The sequence below is a fragment of the Nymphaea colorata genome, unplaced genomic scaffold (genome assembly GCF_008831285.2).
Source record: "Nymphaea colorata isolate Beijing-Zhang1983 unplaced genomic scaffold, ASM883128v2 scaffold0566, whole genome shotgun sequence".
Classification (NCBI taxonomy): Eukaryota; Viridiplantae; Streptophyta; class Magnoliopsida; order Nymphaeales; family Nymphaeaceae; genus Nymphaea; species Nymphaea colorata.
This window is the reverse complement of record NW_022205072.1, coordinates 8325-27625: the sequence shown is the minus strand read 5'-3', so window position 1 is coordinate 27625 and position 19301 is coordinate 8325. Positions and strand designations below refer to the sequence as shown.

The following is a 19301-nucleotide window of genomic DNA, read 5'->3' as shown; positions in this document are numbered from 1 at the left end:
CCCAACCCCAACCCCAACCCCAACCCCAACCCCAACCCCAACCCCAACCCCAACCCCAACCCCAACCCCAACATAATATATATTTTCGTCTAAATTCATACGCTATATTTAATCTAAGTATTCATTATTCATTCTTCCTTTTGTTTGCTTGGTTCCTTCTCGCCTCCCGCTTTTCCTTTTTCCCGACTATCATTACATATTGGGGTTGTATTTGTGGGTGTCACAGCTATTTGTTCGCGTTGTAATATAATAGTGATGTTCCAGAGCTCTCAAAACTCAACGAACACATCCAAGTTCCGAAAGCAGTCCTCGGAGGAACGCTCGAAGACCCCCAAGGGCCACACCAACGGCTCGCTCAAGTTCAAACAGCGCGAGTCCAAAAGCCTCATCAAGAAAGAAGAAGCCGCAGAAAGCTTCTTCAACGTCGCACCCAGGATGGAACCCATCAAGGAGTGGGGATAGGGCGCCAGGTACTATTACCTCGGCAAAGGCAACAACCACGAGGCAGTCAAGCGTGCCCTGTCCCAACGCAAAGGCCTCATGGAGTCGAGCAATCACGAAGGGATTTTGCTGAAATGGACGCAAAACTCTTCGGTTTTAAGTATCACCAGTGGGCAAGGAGTGTCTGTGTTTCAACCACTTCTAGTTCCACCGCGAGATCACCAACAAGCAACGCCTGGTGTGGAACATGATCAACTTCTGCGAGTCCAACAAGCTCAACGCCTTCAACTACATCCCCACCACCTTCATCATCGACCTCACCACCGGCGAAGAGGATCTTGCCCTCCACGGGTTCATCAAGTTTTATAACCGCAATCTTCCTGATAAATATAATGGACCTAAAGTACACTCCATCCTGCTCCCAAGGACCAAGTATACACCCTATCTCTCAGCTCAGCAATTGCACAAGAAATCACAAGGAAACTTTTACTGCAAGCCAACATGCCCAAAAACATTTTTCAGTAAATCAAATGCCTATCTTTGGATCCTAAAACCGACGTTTATGAATAGAGGAAGAGGAGTATCGCTCTTCAGCAATCTTTCCGAGTTTTAGAAGCTTATTTGGAAGTACTATGAAGGCGAAGGATTGGAGGATTATGAAGATAAGCAAGGAATTGGAGATATCTTTCGGATCTCGGATAATGAAGAAACGACGATGAAGATTATCACTGATGAGGAAGAAGAGAAGGGATTAAGCAAAGAAAAAAAAGAGGAGAAAATAGAAGATAGATCATTAAAGAAAATAGAATAGTCCAAGGACAAAATTACCAAGGAAAGTAGCGAGAAAACTTAGATAAAATCTTAGACAAAACTACCAGAATAGAAAACGAGGATAAGGGCAAACAAAGCAGTCTACGTGTGTTGAGCTTCATCGTCCAAAAGTACATCTAATGCCCCATGCTGGTCAAGTAGCGCAAATTCGACATAAGAGTTTGGGCATTGCTTACTCAAAACTACGAAGTCTACTTCTTTAGATAGGGTTACCTGCGTTTCTCCTCCCACAAATACTCAACAGACAACCACACCAATCCCTTCATCCATCTCACCAACAACTCAGTTCAGAAGCACTGCAATGAATACGATGAATCTTCAGGCAACCAAATTTCCCTCACGGAATTGAAGTAATATTTCCCCGATGATGCCACCTACACCCGCATCCAGACCAAGATCAGGTAGATGATATGGCTATCCATGTGCTCGGCTCGTCGCAAAATCAACATAAACGGCAGGAAGGAGTGCTTTGAGTTGTTCGGCTACGATTTCATGATCGACTAGGCCTACAAGGTGTGGCTCATCGAAATCAATACGAATCCAGCCATCGAAGAGTGCAGCTCCGTCTCAAAATGCTCATTCCTCGCATGCTCGATGACATGTTCAAACTGACCATCGATAAGATCTTCGGCCTAAAACATAACGAAAATCACGAAGTATACCCAGTGAAAGGCTTCCCGAATGAGGAAAACATGTGGTAGCTATTGGGAGATTTCCGTGAAGGCGTAAATGAGAAAACTATGGGAAAAAGGATGGCTTTAGTGCGTAGGTGATATTTTGATTTTCGCATCGGTCTAATATCTTCGATCCACGGAACATAAAAATTCAATAATTGTTGTGACTTACATTATGAAGACATTACAGAATTTCTTGAGTCATATACGTCCCTATCTAACTGTATTCGCTTTTCTCATAAAGGCCAAGGCAGAAATCAACGATTGGATGGCAATTTGAATCTTAATCTTGAAAAAACCTAAACTTTTTCCTGAATAATTATACCCTGCATTTAAATTTCAGCATATATTATCCTAACTTGTTTTAAAAACATTAATTTCTCTATTTTTATCTTCAGTTTTCACGATCTCTGCCCCTTCCATTCTCCAAAAAGCCAAAAATGATTGTGGATGTTACTTCCTGCCAAAAATAAGTGCTTGGGCCTTATAAAGTTATAATTGAAATTTTATTACAATTCCTTCATGCAAAACGCGTACAAGCGACTAAAGACCTAGCGGGACTTCAAGGAGGGCAATTAGGAGATATCCTTAGAGAAATACGGATAACATTTGAAAAACTAGCTCGATCAGATCTACAAGTTGATGAACCTTAAGAAAAAGCCAAATAAAGAAGAAACCAAGCAAGATACCGAACATAAGGATTAAACACACAAGAAAAAGATTAGCTGGGAAGGACAACGCAACCCCAGCAAGAGCAATTATACACCCATACAGCCCACACTCAGTGGACTTAGTGAGGGAAAAGATTCAGAAAAGGAGAAAAAACGCAGGTAAATCTATGGTGCAGAACTAACCAACAACGACGAAGATGATGAAGCGAACGAAAATGGCGAAAACTGCAACAATTTCAATGATAGATCTCACAACAAATCACCCTACAGCTAGACCATGTCCACCGCTTCTTCCTACTCCAATAGGCTCAAACCTGAAGAACACAAAAATCATCTAAAAATTGAAGACTTTGCATTGGGTAAGCTTTTAGGATCTGGAAAGTTCGGTGAGGTCTATGTGGCTCAACACAAGAGGACAGGTTTTATAAGCGCTCTCAAGATAATAAGTAAAAAGCACATCGATGAGAAATTTCTCACACAGCTAACACGAGAAGTAAAGATCCAAAGCTTCCTCAACCACCCCAATATAGTCAGGCTTTATGGCTTCTTCAGTGATGAAAAACACTTCTACTTGATTCAGTAACTCTGCAGCTCAGGACAACTGTATAACCTGCTGAAAAAGAAGAGAAAACTTGCCGAAGAAACCACTAGAGCGATCGTGCAACAGATATGCAGAGCTTTAGATTATATGCATGCCTACTAGATAATCCATCGCGATTTAAAGCCATAAAACATCATCTACCAAAATGTACACCATGGATGAAGTAGGGATTCGTGAAGATATGCGATTTCGGATGGTCGATAAGCTCAAAAACAATGCGAGAAACCTTTTGCGGGACACCTCTCTACGTTTCGCCTTAGCTTCTCAAGCGGAAGAACTACAACAATAAGATCGATGTCTGGAGCATCGGCATCCTCACCTATGAGCTTTTGTTTGGTCGGGTGCCTTTCTAAATCACCACGTAGAAGGATTTCGTAAGAATTGTAATTTGCCATTTATGAAGATTGAGAGGATATTAAGTTCACAAAGGCGATGGCGGTGAGCGAGTAGGCGAAGGATTTCATTTTGGTCTGCTTGAAGAAGGACCCCAGGGACAGATATACAGTACCTGAGTTGCTTGAGCATCCTTTCCTGTTAGCTTAGGGAGGGATGCTGAGCGATCTTTTTTGATGAGCATTTTATGCTTATCAGTTGATCTTATCAACTTGCAAGCGTCAAATAAGCATAATTTTAATAAGCTAGTTAGATTATTATTTAAGTCTAGTTAAGTCTAGCAAGATAATTATTTAAACCTTTGAAGCACACATTACCAACTAGACTTAATAGCAATAACTAATTATATAATAACAAGGAATAATCATTGCAAATCAAAATTATGGTACTTTTACCTGATTTCTGCGACGGTTTTGCTGAAAATATCGTTTAACTGTCCAATCGTGGTCTACTTGCCAATATATGAATCACGTCTGAGGACTAGTCTGAAAAGAGCATCATAATAAGGCATGAACGTTGCCATTTTGTTAGAATATCTTTCCACGAATTTAGCCAATTCCCGCAAAAAATACCCCTTTGGCACTTTCTCAAAGTTCATAGCCATCGCAATCACGCCCATTACCTCATCAGCAGGCAGTTGAAGCGGCGGTTTAGAGCTTATCTCTTGCAATCTTTTGATCTGATCAATCAGAATCTCAAAGAGGATGGACTTGGAGCCGGGTGGTGATGCTGGAGAGTGTCGCAAAGCATTAGTGTAAATGGTACTTGGAAAATCAAATACCTGCAATGACGTGTATTGCTATTTTAGACCTGCTGGATGATTCTGATTTGAATGTACGTGGTCATAACGTAACCAATCTCATTGATTCTATCGAATGGTTTACTTTTTGAGGACTGATGTTTGCCATTTTTTGGGCTTTCTTGCTTCTATCTTTTAACTTATTGCGAGAGGACTGAAGGAGATTATGTCTTTTCACCACCTGCATAAGTTGTCCTTTCCATTTTTTCGTACTTTTCCCGATCTCTTTCACTTTCATCCATTGTTTATTAAGAAAATTCAAAATTATAATAAAACGTGTGATTATGAGAGGCCTATCTATTTTCACAAATAGACAAGAATATATTGTAGTGATGGGTATGGTGATCAAAAAGCACTGAACGCCTTGAAGTTGAAAAACGCCATTTGGGGCAAAATTGGCTATGGTTGTCTCTTTTTTCTCATGTTCCATTCCTATTTGAACCTGGAGAGGTTGTGAGTCGGCTTGTAATAGACCCATTCGTGGTGAACATCGATATCAAAGCCCTCCTTCGTGATTCCTTAATCGCTCTCAATTCATACACCCTCTCTTCTAGCTTCCTGAGGATATGATCCTTCTTGTTGATGCTGATCCTTTCCAACTAACTCAAATCGTCCCTATTCTTCCAAACATTGTAACGGCAGTAGGCAACTCTACTCTATTTCTACGTCCTTGCCTTATACTTAGCCAAGGAAACGTTGCTAAAATTAGGAAAGATGTTCGTGCATTTGTACCAATGATGGTTGGAGCTGCAATAGTAGCACTTATAGAAGATTCTTTTATAGTTGTTGTCGTATTTTATCTCGTCTCTCACTAGCTTGAAATTTTCTCTTAGGTCTGTATATTTTTGCAGCTAATTTTCCATCTTTTACTTACTTAAAAAGTACATGGTTGAGTTTTTCGATGTCTTTACCGAAAAAGTAGCCCTTTCGTTGAGGACCAACTCATAGAGGGCCACAAATTAATCCTGAGTCTTGATTATATATCATTTACATTGATTGTCGTTATCGTGTATTCTTTTTGGTAATACTTGCAAGATAGCTCTATTTCTCCCTTATGCAAGTAGATGAGTTGAGATAAAGGAGATCCTTGAGTCAAAATCACCTCATTTTATGTAAATTTCTTCTCTTAGAGAAAGTAAAGCACTTTCACAATCGATGGAGAATTGAAAAATACGAACTAAAGACCCGTATACATTTGAAATATGCACTCTTTAGCAATTCCTACTTGAGATCCACCGGCAATCTTGACTTCATTTCCTCTTCTAATACAAAACTCCTATTCTTTTCTTCATAGTATTGGGCTTCAAGGTAGTCTCTAAAATCATATTGATGCTGTTTGCTAATCCAAGATTGTCCATATAGGTAGTGTAGAGGATAAGGTGAGCTCTAAAGCTGTCCTTCGTGTTTCTCGCCCACAGGATGATCTTGATGATGTTGTTGACCACGTATCCGTAAGTTATCATGCTGAAACAGAAACAACCGAGTGCGTAGACCACCTCGTAAGGATTGTTCGGCGCGATGTCTCCGTAGCTAATGGTGCCTATCGTGTTGACCCCCCAATATAGGGAATAGAAATACCTTAAACGCCAACCATAAAGAATGATTGAATTATGGGCAGTCGCAGAGTAAAGCCAGCACACTAAATATATGCTAAAATACGAGAATTATTGTTTGGCAGACAGGATCCTGAGTTAGAGCATAATCTATCGCGTAAAAGACGACTCCTAAGGTATGGGCAATGACGAAAATAGTGATAAGCTGCTTCCCTATAACGTAGACAGCCTTAGCATTGGGATTAGTTGACAACTTACGCATGTAAAGCTAGTCGATTTCAAACATGCGGATGAACTTTAGAAACACTATCATCTTCGGGATGTTCATATAGTACTAGCTGCTTGCTATTGTTGCTATCAGTATGGCCACTAGAATGACATCAGTCGCGAAGAAAGAGCGAAGGTACCGACTCATGGCTCTATCTTTTTCCAGGATTATCATTCCCCTGAAGAGGAAACCGACGTTCAATTGCACCATGATGTCGAGAGCGAAGACAACGATGCAGATTATGTTGAGAGTGATGGTGAATGGTTGGTTGTGAGATCGTCCCATGCCTAAAGACCGTAGAATAACGCCATTCCCGTCATGAAGTAGGTAGAGATGATGGAGATAAAGACCAGTACGTACCAGATCATCAGTCTGGTCATGATTGGATTGTAGCATTCCTTTGATATGGTCAGCAAGTTAGAAAACAATTCCTCGCGTTTGCCCTTTCGATGACCGTGGTGATGATATCTATGATTTCCTTGGGGGCGGCGAAAGCGCCATCATCGTATATCCTGATGATCTTGTCGGTAAGCTGCTCTTTGATGATTGGCAGGTAGGGTGATAAATGAGATTGCTCGAAGAGTACCCTACGCACTCCTTTGAGAAAGTAGATGCATAGTGATTTAATTATCTGAGAAATGATCGATTTTTGACCTTCATCCTATTGTTATTACTAATGGATATACAATATGACCATTATCACAATTGCTACAACTTGGACATAGTGGCTGAATGAATCGTATCGAAAGGCCAAGCAATCATGATTTGCATTTAAATTACGAGATTTATAAATCGATAAAGTAATAGTAAATGAAACTTCTTCTAAGGTAAGGAAAAGGAATAATCTCATGAGGATTGATGAAGGAAAAGACAAGATTATCTATGTACACAACCATTTAAATCCTACCAAAATGTGGTAAAAGCAACCTGAATAGTCACAATGGCAACCATCAAAAAGATTTCCAACAATCACGATAGAAATATGGAAATTGAGTAGGAGCATAGCAAGCAGAAAGTTGTAGACAAATCAATTGAATCAACCAATGGCACAGTCAAATCCAATCAGATCCCGCCTTAGAAGAGCATCATAACTGAACGAGATTTCTCCATCAATTACCGTGAGCAAATACCAATCACAGGCTAGTAGAATAGAGGAAGAAAAATAATACAAATTTCTAAATGATCCTGACTGAAGCTGCTGACGAAAATGAAGAACTTAGGATGCGCGTGATCGACCTGGAGTGTCTGTTAGTCGAGGCAACAGAGTAGATATTACGATTGAAGAAAATTAACAAAAAATTAGACAGTTTTTAACCTGTCCCCACTTCCCCAACCAAACCCACTCGTCGCCATTCAATCTGATCTTTTTTTCCTATTATTCCAAACCATCCTTCTCTTTCCTTCCCTACATTCATACACTCATCTATTAACGAATATTAACGCTCGGCATATTATAATTTAAATTGTATCAGATGCTTCAAAGGATGGGCAAGGCCAAGGCCAATTCCAAGGGCGCACCCAAGAGCAACCCCGTTGACGAGGAAACCCTCAACGAACTTAAAGAGGCATTCAAGATCTTCGACAGCAAGAACACAGGTATTCCATTTGCCATTAAGGGGAAATCGATGCCAGAGAGCTCAAGGCCATCATGAAGGCATTCGGAATGGAAGTGAAGAAACAGGACGTCAGGGATATTTACGCTGAGCTGGGAAAAGAGCTCAAGGAGGGCCTCACCTTCAATGAATTTTCAGGAGTGATGACCTCACGCATGGTAAGGACTGCCTTATTCAGGGCCCCAGAGACTCCAAGGAAGAGATCCTGAAGATCTTCAAGCTGTTCGACGAGGACAACCTCAACAAGATCACCTTCAAGAACTTGAAGCGGATCGCTGGAGAGGTGGGCGAGAAGATCCCCGACGATGAGCTGAAGGAGATGCTGGAGGAGGCGGACCGCGACGGAGACGGGATGCTCAATTTTGAAGAATTCTACCGCATCATGCGCAGGAGAGGAGACCCCCTCGACGACTTCGACAGCGACGACGAATGATCTCATATTCTGCCATCATCACACTACTCATATCATTCCCCGCCTCACCTGCCCTCCCAGGCACGCAGCTGCTCCTAGAAACCGCTATTGGGCCGCACCACCGGTCGCTTCCGCCGAACGTAGGAAAAGGCCTAAAGGTACCCTATCTTGAGTCTTCGCATGAGGAAAGCGATCACAAGGGTGGAGCTGCGTGAGACTCCATATGCGCAGTGGACGAGAACTCCTTAATTTCTTCTGAGGGCTTCGCCGATGAAGGTGACTGTTTGTTCAAAATGTATTGTGATGTTTTATTTGGCGGAGTCTTTGATTTTGAGGTGCAAATAATGAAAATGTTGTGGGAAGTGTGGTGAGAGTTCTTACCCCGCGACGATAATGTGTTGTATGCCCAGCTGCTGCAGGAAATTATAGTTGGTTGCACTCTTTTGGTCACCTATGTATAAATTTTTCGCAATTTCATTGGCGTCCATGCTGAGGATGGAGTAATCAACCTCGCTGTATTTCCTATCTTTCTCAGACGACAACATCATCTATGCTTTTTTTATTCTAATCAAAGCTATATTATTATCTTAACAAATTTATTCATGCAATGCTCTTATTCGTCCATCCAATCTAATAAACTCCGGGGATAAATACGGAACAAAACCAGAAGAGAAGCTTTTGATTGTTTTTTTAGATATTTTATTGATGATTAATCGGGTCAGCAGGACTTGGACTGTAGCTGTAGAAGATATCCAAAAGTTTACTACAGTTGTGGGGGATTATAATGCAGTCCATCGTGATGCTGAATTCGCAGCCAAAACTAGATTTAAAACGCCAATTGCACACGGAATGACAGCCATAGTGATGCTCAACCACCTCCTGCCCGCCACCAGACCATCAAAGAGTTTCAGATCAAGTTCATAAAACCCATCTACCCGACCGACCGTCTAACCGCCAACCTCCAGATCCTCTAAGAGAAGGAATTTGAGCTTAAATTGACTAAAGATGACCAAAACGTCACCATAGTCAAAGGAACAGTCGAATAACTACCATGATCGCAATACCATTCTGTTTAGTCTGACATACGCTGCATAAAAATGAAAAAATTGCGAATCTACATACAATAAAAGGCATTTTTCCTTCCCCCTCCGAAGAGGACATTTGATGTTCATATATACTCAATAGCGATGCCTCTTCCTGATGATCTTCTCCTCCATGCCTACGATTTCCTCCAAAAGTTTCATTTTTTCCATGGAGTGTATTTTCTTGAGCCGACGCATTTCTTGATCGCTGATTTCTGACTTTAGGGACTATGATTCCGAATCGTGGAGACTTTCAATAGACCGAAACTCTCTAATTTTATGTTCTAAGGACCTTGAGAGCTTTTCGAGACTGACGTCCTGCGGATTGTTCCTCTTGGATTTGCTCTTGCTCCGCGAGTGGGCCATGTTTCGGCTCCCGAAGTACTATCCATTCGGGTGATCGTATTGCTTGGTTTTAATTTTGGCCTAGCGACTGGTGGTGGTGTCTTCGATCTTGGTGTATGATGAGATGGGGTGGACCGTATCGTTCTTTTTTTGTTTTTTTGGTTGTTTGGGTTCTGTTTCTACTCTATTGTTGGCAATTCTTGTATGGAATTGAAGAGGCTATTCTTGAAGCTGGGTTAATTTTGCCTGCTGGTGGGTTTTGAGTATATTTTTTTGCTGATTCTAGCGGGATCCTGTTTTTCCTATTTGTTCCTGTGCTTTAATTTCTTTGGCGGTTGCTGGGAAACCATTTTTTGTCGTATATATGAGGTGGGTTTACGCTGTTATTTATCGATTTGGGCTTGCCTCATTGTTTGCTCAGCCTGGATAGCAAATTAAGAAAATAATTAATAAAAAGGGAACTCATCTTTGGCAAAATTAGCCTCTGGCTGACAGCGGCGCAAATGCAACGTCGTGGGAAGTTGCAAAAATGAAGGGAAATAAAAAATAACGATATTTGTGAATGATTCTGAGGAGAAATGAAGTGTTATTTAATTAATTTATTAATGATTAATTTCACAATATGTATGCTGAAAAAATATGGTATTTGCTATCCCTCATTTGCAACCCTTCCAAAAAGTATATTTGGACAGTATAATCAAAGCCAATAATATATTTCCAACCAATCAAAAAATAACAATTCATCAATAAATCCAATTTCGGCCAAACCCTATACTCACCTTTAAGATTCCCGAGTAATAGCAGTTTGCTAATTATGGATATGAACCCTAGATAAATATTTTTTACCATCATTTTCCTCAAACACCATTTTCCATTTAAAATACATCTGCCTCTGCGGTTAAGGTTGACTTTGATCTTAACTTTATACGGATGGGGCATTCCCATCTTTTATTTTAGAATGTTTTGAAAGCCATATTCGAATGGTTTTTTCAATTTGCCGACTTGCTAAGCTATTTTTTATGTCAAATTTTGATCCCTTAGCTAGGGTCAATTATCTTCCCGCCAGCTTATACCCTACGCCTGCATTCTGATTACAATGATCGATAATCCTCTTTTTCGGCCACAAAAGCTAAAGCTTGGGTCAGTTGATAATTAAGAACGGCTGGAGCGATGCCCTTCCTCCGTCCTTTCTTCCCTTAGCGCATTATCCTTTTTCCACACGCTTTGCATATGGTTCTGAATGCGTTTTATCATAACTTCCAAAGACATTTGAAAGAGATAAAATACCTTTAGCGGCCAAAGCATAAAGTAAATCATACTAATTCTGTCTGACTTGGGCGTTGGGGACTCTCGAGTCTCAAACTATCAATTTTGAATCGGAAATATGGCATATTTAGCTTTAACTCGTAGGGTCTTTAATAAATAATTAATCAATTAGGCAACACTAAAATGGAATTCAATATGAATTCTCATCGAAACCACCAAAATTACGAATAGGATCAAGACGCAGAGTCCCTATTCCATGTGGAAACATCACATAAACAAAAAAAGCTTACCGAAAAAATGGTCATCGGAAAGAGAATAATCGGAAGATACAATGATTGGAAGAGGCATGAGTGCAGCTTGTATGTGTAATTCCTAAGAAAATACTTTGAATTTTTAGAAAAATCAGGCAGATCGTAAGTGATGGCAAAAATGTATATACTTATGAGTGAGAATATCACTTCTAAGAACTATGCACAGTGCAGAATCCATCATTCTCGCATGCTAAGGCGGTTCGGAAGCCCCGAAGGCATCATCGAAGCCGCAGATCAGAAGATTAGAACAGGGACCAGCAGAGGAAGAAAAAGATCACCATATGCCGGCCTACGCGTCTGCCTGGAAGAAGAGTCCTCGATCATCTTGCCACAGACGGAAGAGCTTTGGTCTGTGCTGGCGGAAGAGGCACGACACTTCGATTTGTATGATGGAAAGCTCTTATGTTGATTTTCTTTTATTCTATTACGAAATATCTTGATAGGCATCATTCTCCCAGCAGTTAGATCGCAACTTAATCGGAAATCAAAGAAAAGCCTTGAGGAGAGGGTGGGATTGGCGGAATGAATATAGAAATCATGCTCATTCGAGATGCTCGAATTCCGATTGGGTGGGTAGGAGCTCGAAAGTTCCCTGAAGGCCCTCCTACGCGTTTTTGGCTATCCACACGTTGAACTTGCCTGCTTCCGCCTTGAATTCCTTGTCCCGGGTCCAGAAACGTAACTTGTCAGAATTGAGAACGAACGATACGCTGGTCGACTCTCCAGGATTCAGGGTTACTCTTTCGAAATCTTTCAGCTCCTTCACCGGTCGGGTGTAGCTGCCCACCAAATCTCTAACGAAAAGCAGCACTGTCTCATCACCCTTCACGGTTCCCTCGTTCTTGACTGTTGCCGATACGATGAGACTCTCACCGAAGGCGATGGCTGCTCTCGACAGCTTGAGATTGGAGTATGAGAAGGAGGTATAGGAGAGGCCGAATCCGAAGGGGAAGAGAGGAGTGGAGTCGATATCGATGTAGGAGGAGGTGAACGGCCGATACTCGTGGGAGTCGTTGGGCCTGCCAGTGTTTTCTTGTTGTAGTAGAGGGGGATTTGCCCTGAAGCTCTCAGGAAGGTGAGGGGCAGCTTGCCGGAAGGGGAAACGTTGCCCAGGATGAGATCGGTGAGGGCAGGCCCGCCATCGTACCCAAGTGCCACGCGTACAGGACCGAATCAACGTAGGGGAGGATGGGTTCGAGCAGGAGAGATCTTCCAGCGTAGATGACAGCGACGATAGGTTTTCCGGTTTTGGCTATCTGTCTGACCAGTTCCTCCTGGACTCCTGGCAGATTGATGTAGGCTCTGCAGTTGGACTCTCCGCTGAGCCCGTTGTCCTCGCCGATGAAAAGCAGCACCCTGTCTGCGTTGCTGGCGGCGGAAATGGCTTCATTGAAGTAGGAAGTATCGGTGCTTCGGGTGTCCTTGTAGCCTTGGGCGTATATTATCTTGGTGGAGGGCAGAGCAGCCTTGAGACTGGTCAAGGGAGTAATAGAATCTTGGGCTTTTCCATCGGGAGCCCAGCATCCAATCTGATTTTCCGGATCATCAGCCAATCCTCCGATCACTGCCAAAGTGCCTACGCTCTTGCTAATGGGCAAAGTCTTATTCTTATTCTGCAGCAATACTGCACACTGGGTGCTTGTGTCTTGGCTGCCTCCTTGTGCTTGGGGTCGAGGATGATGCTCTGGCGGGAAGGATCCGTATAGTAATTCTCGAAAAGGTTCATCTTGAACTTCACCCTGAGGATGTTAGCCACCTTCGTGTTGAGATCGTCCATCGAGACCAGCTTCTTGCTCAGCAGGGTCTCCAGGTTATCGTAGAAGGCAGTTGAAACCATCTCCATGTCAAGGCCACTGTTGAATGCCCGTCTAGCAGCATCGTACTCATTCTCAGCGAAACCGTGATTGATAAGCTCCCACACAGCTGTGTAGTCAGACACTACAATCCCATCGAATTTCCACTAGTCTCTGAGGACCTGCTTGAGGGTGAACTCGTTGGCAGTGCTCGGCTATCCGTTGAGGTCGTTGAAGGCAGACATGTAGGTGAGGCATCCGTTGGCGCAGAGCTCCTTGAAGGGGGTCAGGTAGATGTCCCTGAGCGTGTTTTCGGGGATGAGAGTGGTATTGTAGTCCCTGCCGCCCTCGTGGCGCCGTATCCCACGTAGTGCTTCCCGCAGGCAGCCACCGCAGTCACGTCCTTCATGTTCTTAGATTGGAATCCCTTGACCACTGCTGACCCCAGCACTGAAGCGAGGTAGGGATCCTCGCCGAATCCCTCAGCAATGCGCCCCAGCGGGGATCGCGGGCAATGTCGACCATGGGGGTGAAGGTCCACTTGATTCCCATCGAGGAGGACTAGACGGCTGCGATCCTGCTTCCGCTTTCGACGAGGGCGGGATTGAAGGAGGCGGCCTGGGCGAGCGGGATGGGGAAGACGGTCCTGAAGCCGTGGATGACGTCCTTGCCGATGATGAGTGGGATTTTGAGTCGGGACTGCTCCATAGCAATCTTCTGCATCTGGTTGATGTTGTCGAGTTTCCAGACGTTGAGGAAGGATCCGACGCCTCCATCGGCAATCTGCTTGATTATCGCGGGAGAGAGGGTTTCGTCCCCGTAGCTTATCTGTTGCAGCTGGCCTATCTTTTCCTTCAGGGTCATGATGGAAAGGAACTGCTTGATGGCAGCCTCGATGTCCTCCTCAGTCTTGATCCCAGAGATGAATTTCTACATCTGGATCTTCTCGATTCGCTCGCTCTTGAACCTGTCCAGTTGTTGATTGGATATGGCAACGCCCATGCAGATATGTATTAATAAAGATATCAGCCCATTAAGTAGATTAATATCCGATTAATTTTATTGCGGAGCGACTGGAGGACGGGAGGGGATAGGTAGGGAGGGAGGGCAATTATGTAGTATTTTTAATATGGAAGACTGAAGAGTAGGGGCAGATCAGGTGCTTTCTTAGGTAGCATCCAAAGCAGATACAAAATAGGAAAAACGTCGACAACCAGTAAATAAAAAATAGCTTATCCGCCAACCCACCATCTTGCCCACATTCCAATCCCCAAACAATCTCCCCACCTTCCCGTCCCATCCCCCATCCCCCTTTCCTCTTCTCGTCCCTCTTCCCGAGCAGCATCATTGGCACTGGCAGCATTTTATAATCTTATATTCTAAACACCATGAAAAAATTGAACGACCTGAAATAGACCTACGATTGCATCCTCTCCTCGTCGCATCCGGCGTCCCTGAAAAAGAGGATGCTGGAGGGGGTGTTGGGCGAGCTCAAGGCCATGAGCGTTCTGATCCGCACATAGAACGTGGAGGGGTCAATGTCCAGCAATCTCAAATCGGACCAAACCGACACCAACTGCACCGGCGTCTCGCACCTCAGCCTCAACTCCAACGACCTCTCCATCAACAGCCGCATACTCCCCTCCGCCGCCTCTCTCGCCGCCGACCGCGAAGAGCTGGAGATGAAAATTTTATAAAAGCAGCGCATCAAAATTACGTTGAATGAATAGATAGAAAACTACGAAGACGACTACTTCCACTTCCAAAAGATTCTGCTCACCAAAAAGGAGTACCACGAGGACCTGGATAACAGAATCGCCAAAAGATCCTACGAATCAGCAAACAGTCCTGCCAGAGAAGCGCAGCAGTCGTCGCAGAGGAAGAGAAGAAAAGCCTCAGCTATAGATTCAAGAACTTTTTTCTTCTTTGATTGTAATATATGTTTTTTTCTCTTATTTATCGAAAATGGGAATGCAGTTACTTGCATATTTGGTTTGATATTTTTATGAACCGCTTTGGAAGCTGCAAGAGCAATACTTATGCTGGCGTCTTAATATAATAATTTACAATATCAAGTATAAGCATGAGTGACTCTCGCAACCAGGAAAGTCACGGGAGGAAAGGCAAAACGAACACATCGCATCCAGATTGGCCCAGCAGAATAAGTAAACCTAGGCCCTGTGGCACAATACGAGAGCGTGGGAAGGGATAGCTCGGCCAAGATAGAATAAATGCAGAAGACAATGGAGTAATCCTATCGTCAACTCCACGAGCTGGAGGCTAAGACATTACCAGAGAGCTAGAGGTAGGAAATAACCAGACTCAAAGAAAAATACGCCGATCTCGAGAAACAACTTGAAGACCTGCAGATAAATCTTCAAAAAGCAAATGAAAAAGTTTAAAAATAGTTCAAATCGCTGAAATAAAAAAACGAGTAGAAATCTTTACAACTGACCAGGACATAAACACTCTACAATAACCTGGCCATAAAGTCAGCCAAACAGCAAGGCCAAATCGAAGAACTGAAGTCAAGCATACGCCAAATAACCACCAAATACAAAAACTAAATCGTCAGAGTCAGGGCTAGTGTATCTGTGATATTATTTAGAAAGCCTACGACGAAAACACGAGAAATCGAAAGATCTAAACCTTGGAGAAGATGGTGAGGTTCTTCGAAACTTTCTACCAACCCTAGGGCAATACAGCTGAAGAAGAGTTCGACCTCAGAAGATTGATCAAGTTCTCAGAAGACCAACACACCGACCTCGAAACTATGCTGCTGGTGCTGGAATAAAAGGAGGAAAACATATCAACTAGAAAGAAACCTAATGAGCGAATTCAAGAAAATGGAAGTGTAGTCCCAGTTCAACAGTGAGATCTGCGATAAGATCGAAGCCACCATTCGCAATTGCATAGACTTCGATGGCATTCTCTATGAGAAGTGCCTTGTGCTGAGTCAGGAAAATGCAATCCTCAGAAAGAGGCTGGATTAAATGAATAAAGATATCCAACCATTCTAAACCTCAAAAAACATATCAGGTAATATGAGCAATAATTGCGAAAAATGATCGAGGAATATAACAGTAGGATCACAAGCACTTACGAGGTCAATAATGATGAACTTGTCTTCAACCTTATGGAGGAAATCAAACAACTCAAATCCAAAATTAAAAACTGGCCTCCAAGAACAGTGAACACCTGACCCAAATCCAAGAGCTGCAGAAAGAACTATAAAAAAAGAAGATAGAAAATGCAGCACAATTTGAAAAATTCAATACCACCAACGTAAGGTACAAAGAAGTTCATGAGGAACTCAGGATCAAGCTATAAAAGGCTATGCAACAGCAATCCCATCTAAGTTACGGTTCGCAGATAGATGAGAAAAACAAAAGTAGGTACAGATATCGGCAAATCCTAAATTCTAATCCCTCCTGGCAACTTCAGAAATCGTCAACTCCCTCAAAGAAATCAAAGAACCCCTCATCAACATATGCAAGATTTGCACCAGAACAGTGTCGTCCTCACTCGCATCGTCTTCAGACAGGATGAATTCAATAACAACTTTGGCAACTATCTCAAAGGAAACTTTGCATTCCTCATACTCGTCAAATCAACGATCAAAAAGTCATTGGAGGCTTTTCGCCATCATTCAGCCACCTCACAAGGAAGGGGAGCCGGAAAGCTCATTCCTCTTCACATACTGCAAAGGAAAGGAAAAATAGTTCCAAATCTACGGTCGCGGAAAGGAAGTAAATAAAAACGGCATAAAAGCTGCAGTCTACGCGTAAAATACTTTGGTCTTCGGCAACAACGAACTGATGCTGCGCAACAACTCCAAGCAAAGATAGCTAATCATCAATAACGGCATCTTCGGCTTCAAGTACTTCAAGAAGATCGATGACTCTTTGATGAATGAACTGGTAGAGAAGGACAGCAAGGTCAGGTACGAGTAGTTTTAGATCCATGCGATTTAGTTCCAGTACAAGTTCAAGCAATGATCATCCATCGTATATCATCATAAACATCATTAATTCAATGGTCGCTGTGAGTCCGATTCCCCTCTGTCTTCTTGTCCACCCTCGCCTGCCACTTCTCGAAGATGCTGATCAGGCCCTCCTTGTTGCTCACCACCTTGCGGTTGTTCGTCTCGCTGAGAAACTAAAGCCAAGTGTAGGTAGTCCCCGCGTAGATCTTCTCAAGCACTCTCTAGAGAGCCCTTATGCACATTAGCGGCAGCTACTCAACGATCAATTTTATTGTCTATTTGGAAATGGATGGTTCCCTTACTGAGGAAGTAGAATAATCTGTTCAGGACGTTATACTTATTCTGCTATTTCTATTCTACCCTACTCTGCTTCTGCACTTTGCTCGTCGTGGTTTCCGATCTCTTGAGATCCTCTTCCAAGTCACTCTCCATTTGCATTTTTTCCTGAACCCTGCTAAACTTAACCTCTGCCAATTGTTGGCTTTTGGCACTGATATGGGGATGGAAGGGCATAACCTTTTCCTTCCTGTACTGCTACTCGAGAATCTGCTCCATGATGCGCTTGTTAGTTTGCTTGATGCCGTCCAGATACAGGTGCTAGTGAACGGTTATCTGGTTGAATCGCTTGGTGGCTTGGACTGACTGGTTGTGCGAGATCGGAGCGGTTTCTCTTTGAGTGACGGTGGACTTGAGGACTCCTGAAGCTCCTGAATTTTTAAGCGAAGTGCCAGTTGCCGTCCTTTTTTGGCAGGAAAGACGCTGTGCCTGGGACTGCACCTACAGGCTATTGCGTTCGTTGAAGTTTTCCTTCCTGGAGGCGCGACTTTCTGCGTTTTTGAGGAGGTGTTTCTGCTCTTAGTAGATGAGGACATTGTTGCTCTTGGTGCTATCAGGTACTCGGATCCTGCTAAAATTGCTCTAGCTGAGATCCACGTCCTTGAGCCGATTCAATTTCTCCAATATTTTGTTATGGTTGAGTTGTCCCTTGGCCAGCTGGGGTCGGGACTGGTTTCGGTGTGCATGATGGAGCTCCAGCCGGGAGTTTAAAAGTTGTCGAAACTGACCTTGGAGTCGATTGCCAGTTCGTTGACCCTTTGCGAGTAGGCTGGGGAGAGCTTGAAGTCGACCAGGAGAGTTGTTCCCTTTTGATCATTTATAATGCTAATATTATCTAACAGAACTGAAAGACCATTATAGATGGTCTTGGCAGATAATGATAGAATGGCTGGTAGGGCTGCCGAAAGTGAAAAAGGAAAGATGGAAAGCCAAAGGATCAACTTTTTCGAGGTTGATAATAAAGCAATTATTCCAAAAAAAATGAAGTTAGGAGCCGATGTTTCATCGATAAAGATATCACCATTCCAGCGATCCAAAACTAAGGCTTTGCAGTTATCCTTTGGTATATTTTAAAAAACTGGCATGGCCGAAATGATGCAGGGATCGTTTCCCAAATATATTTACGATTAAATCAAGTTTGCAATAATATTTAATTATAAAATGTCTACCATCAGTCCGCTCAGAGCTTCCCTCACCGCCCAGAAGCGCGTCCTCCGCGACTCCACCGCAGCCAGGTACACCACCATCCCTCCCAAAACCGCAGACCTCGACTCGCCCAATCCCAACGAAGAAGCCAACGAACCCGCCCCCCGCGATGCCACCTCGGTCTCAAGACCAAGCTGGACATCCTCCTCAAGCACAACTCGCAACTGCTCAACGAAAACGCACAGCTCAGCGAAATGGTCAACAGTCTTAGAGCAGACCTCGAGATTCGCACCCGCAGGGAGGAGACAGAATTCGCCAAATTAAACCAAGAAATGGGGTCAGTGATGGTCGAACTCAAGGGACAACAGGAAATCCACCAGGCAGAACTGGAAAGATTGCTAGAGGAGATCTCCCGACTGCATGGCCAGTGCCACCAGCTGGAAGTCGACAAGTCCAACGAACTCAGGAGACAGCAGGAGGCCCACTAGCGAGAATTGGTGCAGCAGATCGCACAGATCAAGCGATCGCAGGACGAAGGGAAGAGCCTCATGGAGCTGCAGATCAGCAAATTGAGAGAAACCATCGAACTGAAGGACTTCGAGGCTGAAAGCTTGAAGGCCCAGCTCAAGAGCGAAGTCGAACAACTCAAGAACCAAAACAGCCTGCTCGAGACTGACTGGAACACCAAAGAAAATTGAAGGATTTGGAACTCAATGAAATCGCACGCAGGAGCAGAGACGACATGCGTGCAGCTCTCAAGCACCTAGAGCTAGAGAAGAAC

At 43.4% G+C, this 19301-nt stretch overlaps 1 protein-coding gene and 1 pseudogene across 1 annotated transcript; both read left to right on the top strand.

Moving 5' to 3' along the window:
* The first annotated feature begins 2894 nt into the window (after positions 1-2894).
* On the top strand, positions 2895-6522 carry LOC116245190 (spindle assembly checkpoint kinase-like). Its single transcript, XM_031616849.1, has 5 exons — positions 2895-3110; positions 3669-3751; positions 5705-5718; positions 5773-5861; positions 6397-6522. Exons 1-5 carry the CDS (start codon positions 2895-2897, stop codon positions 6520-6522), a joined length of 528 nt encoding a protein of 175 aa, XP_031472709.1.
* A 1193-nt stretch (positions 6523-7715) lies between these two features.
* Positions 7716-8277, top strand: LOC116245189 (caltractin-like; annotated as a pseudogene).
* Positions 8278-19301: the final 11024 nt, after the last annotated feature.

Coding starts and splice junctions, on each gene's coding strand:
- LOC116245190 (XM_031616849.1), top strand. CDS start 2,895: ATGTCCACCGCTTCTTCCTACTCCAATAGGCTCAAACCTGAAGAACAC. Junction 3,111..3,668: donor TCACACAGCTAACACGAGAA/GTAAAGATCCAA, acceptor GTGAGCGAGTAG/GCGAAGGATTTCATTTTGGT. Junction 5,862..6,396: donor ATGTTGTTGACCACGTATCC/GTAAGTTATCAT, acceptor ATCTTTTTCCAG/GATTATCATTCCCCTGAAGA.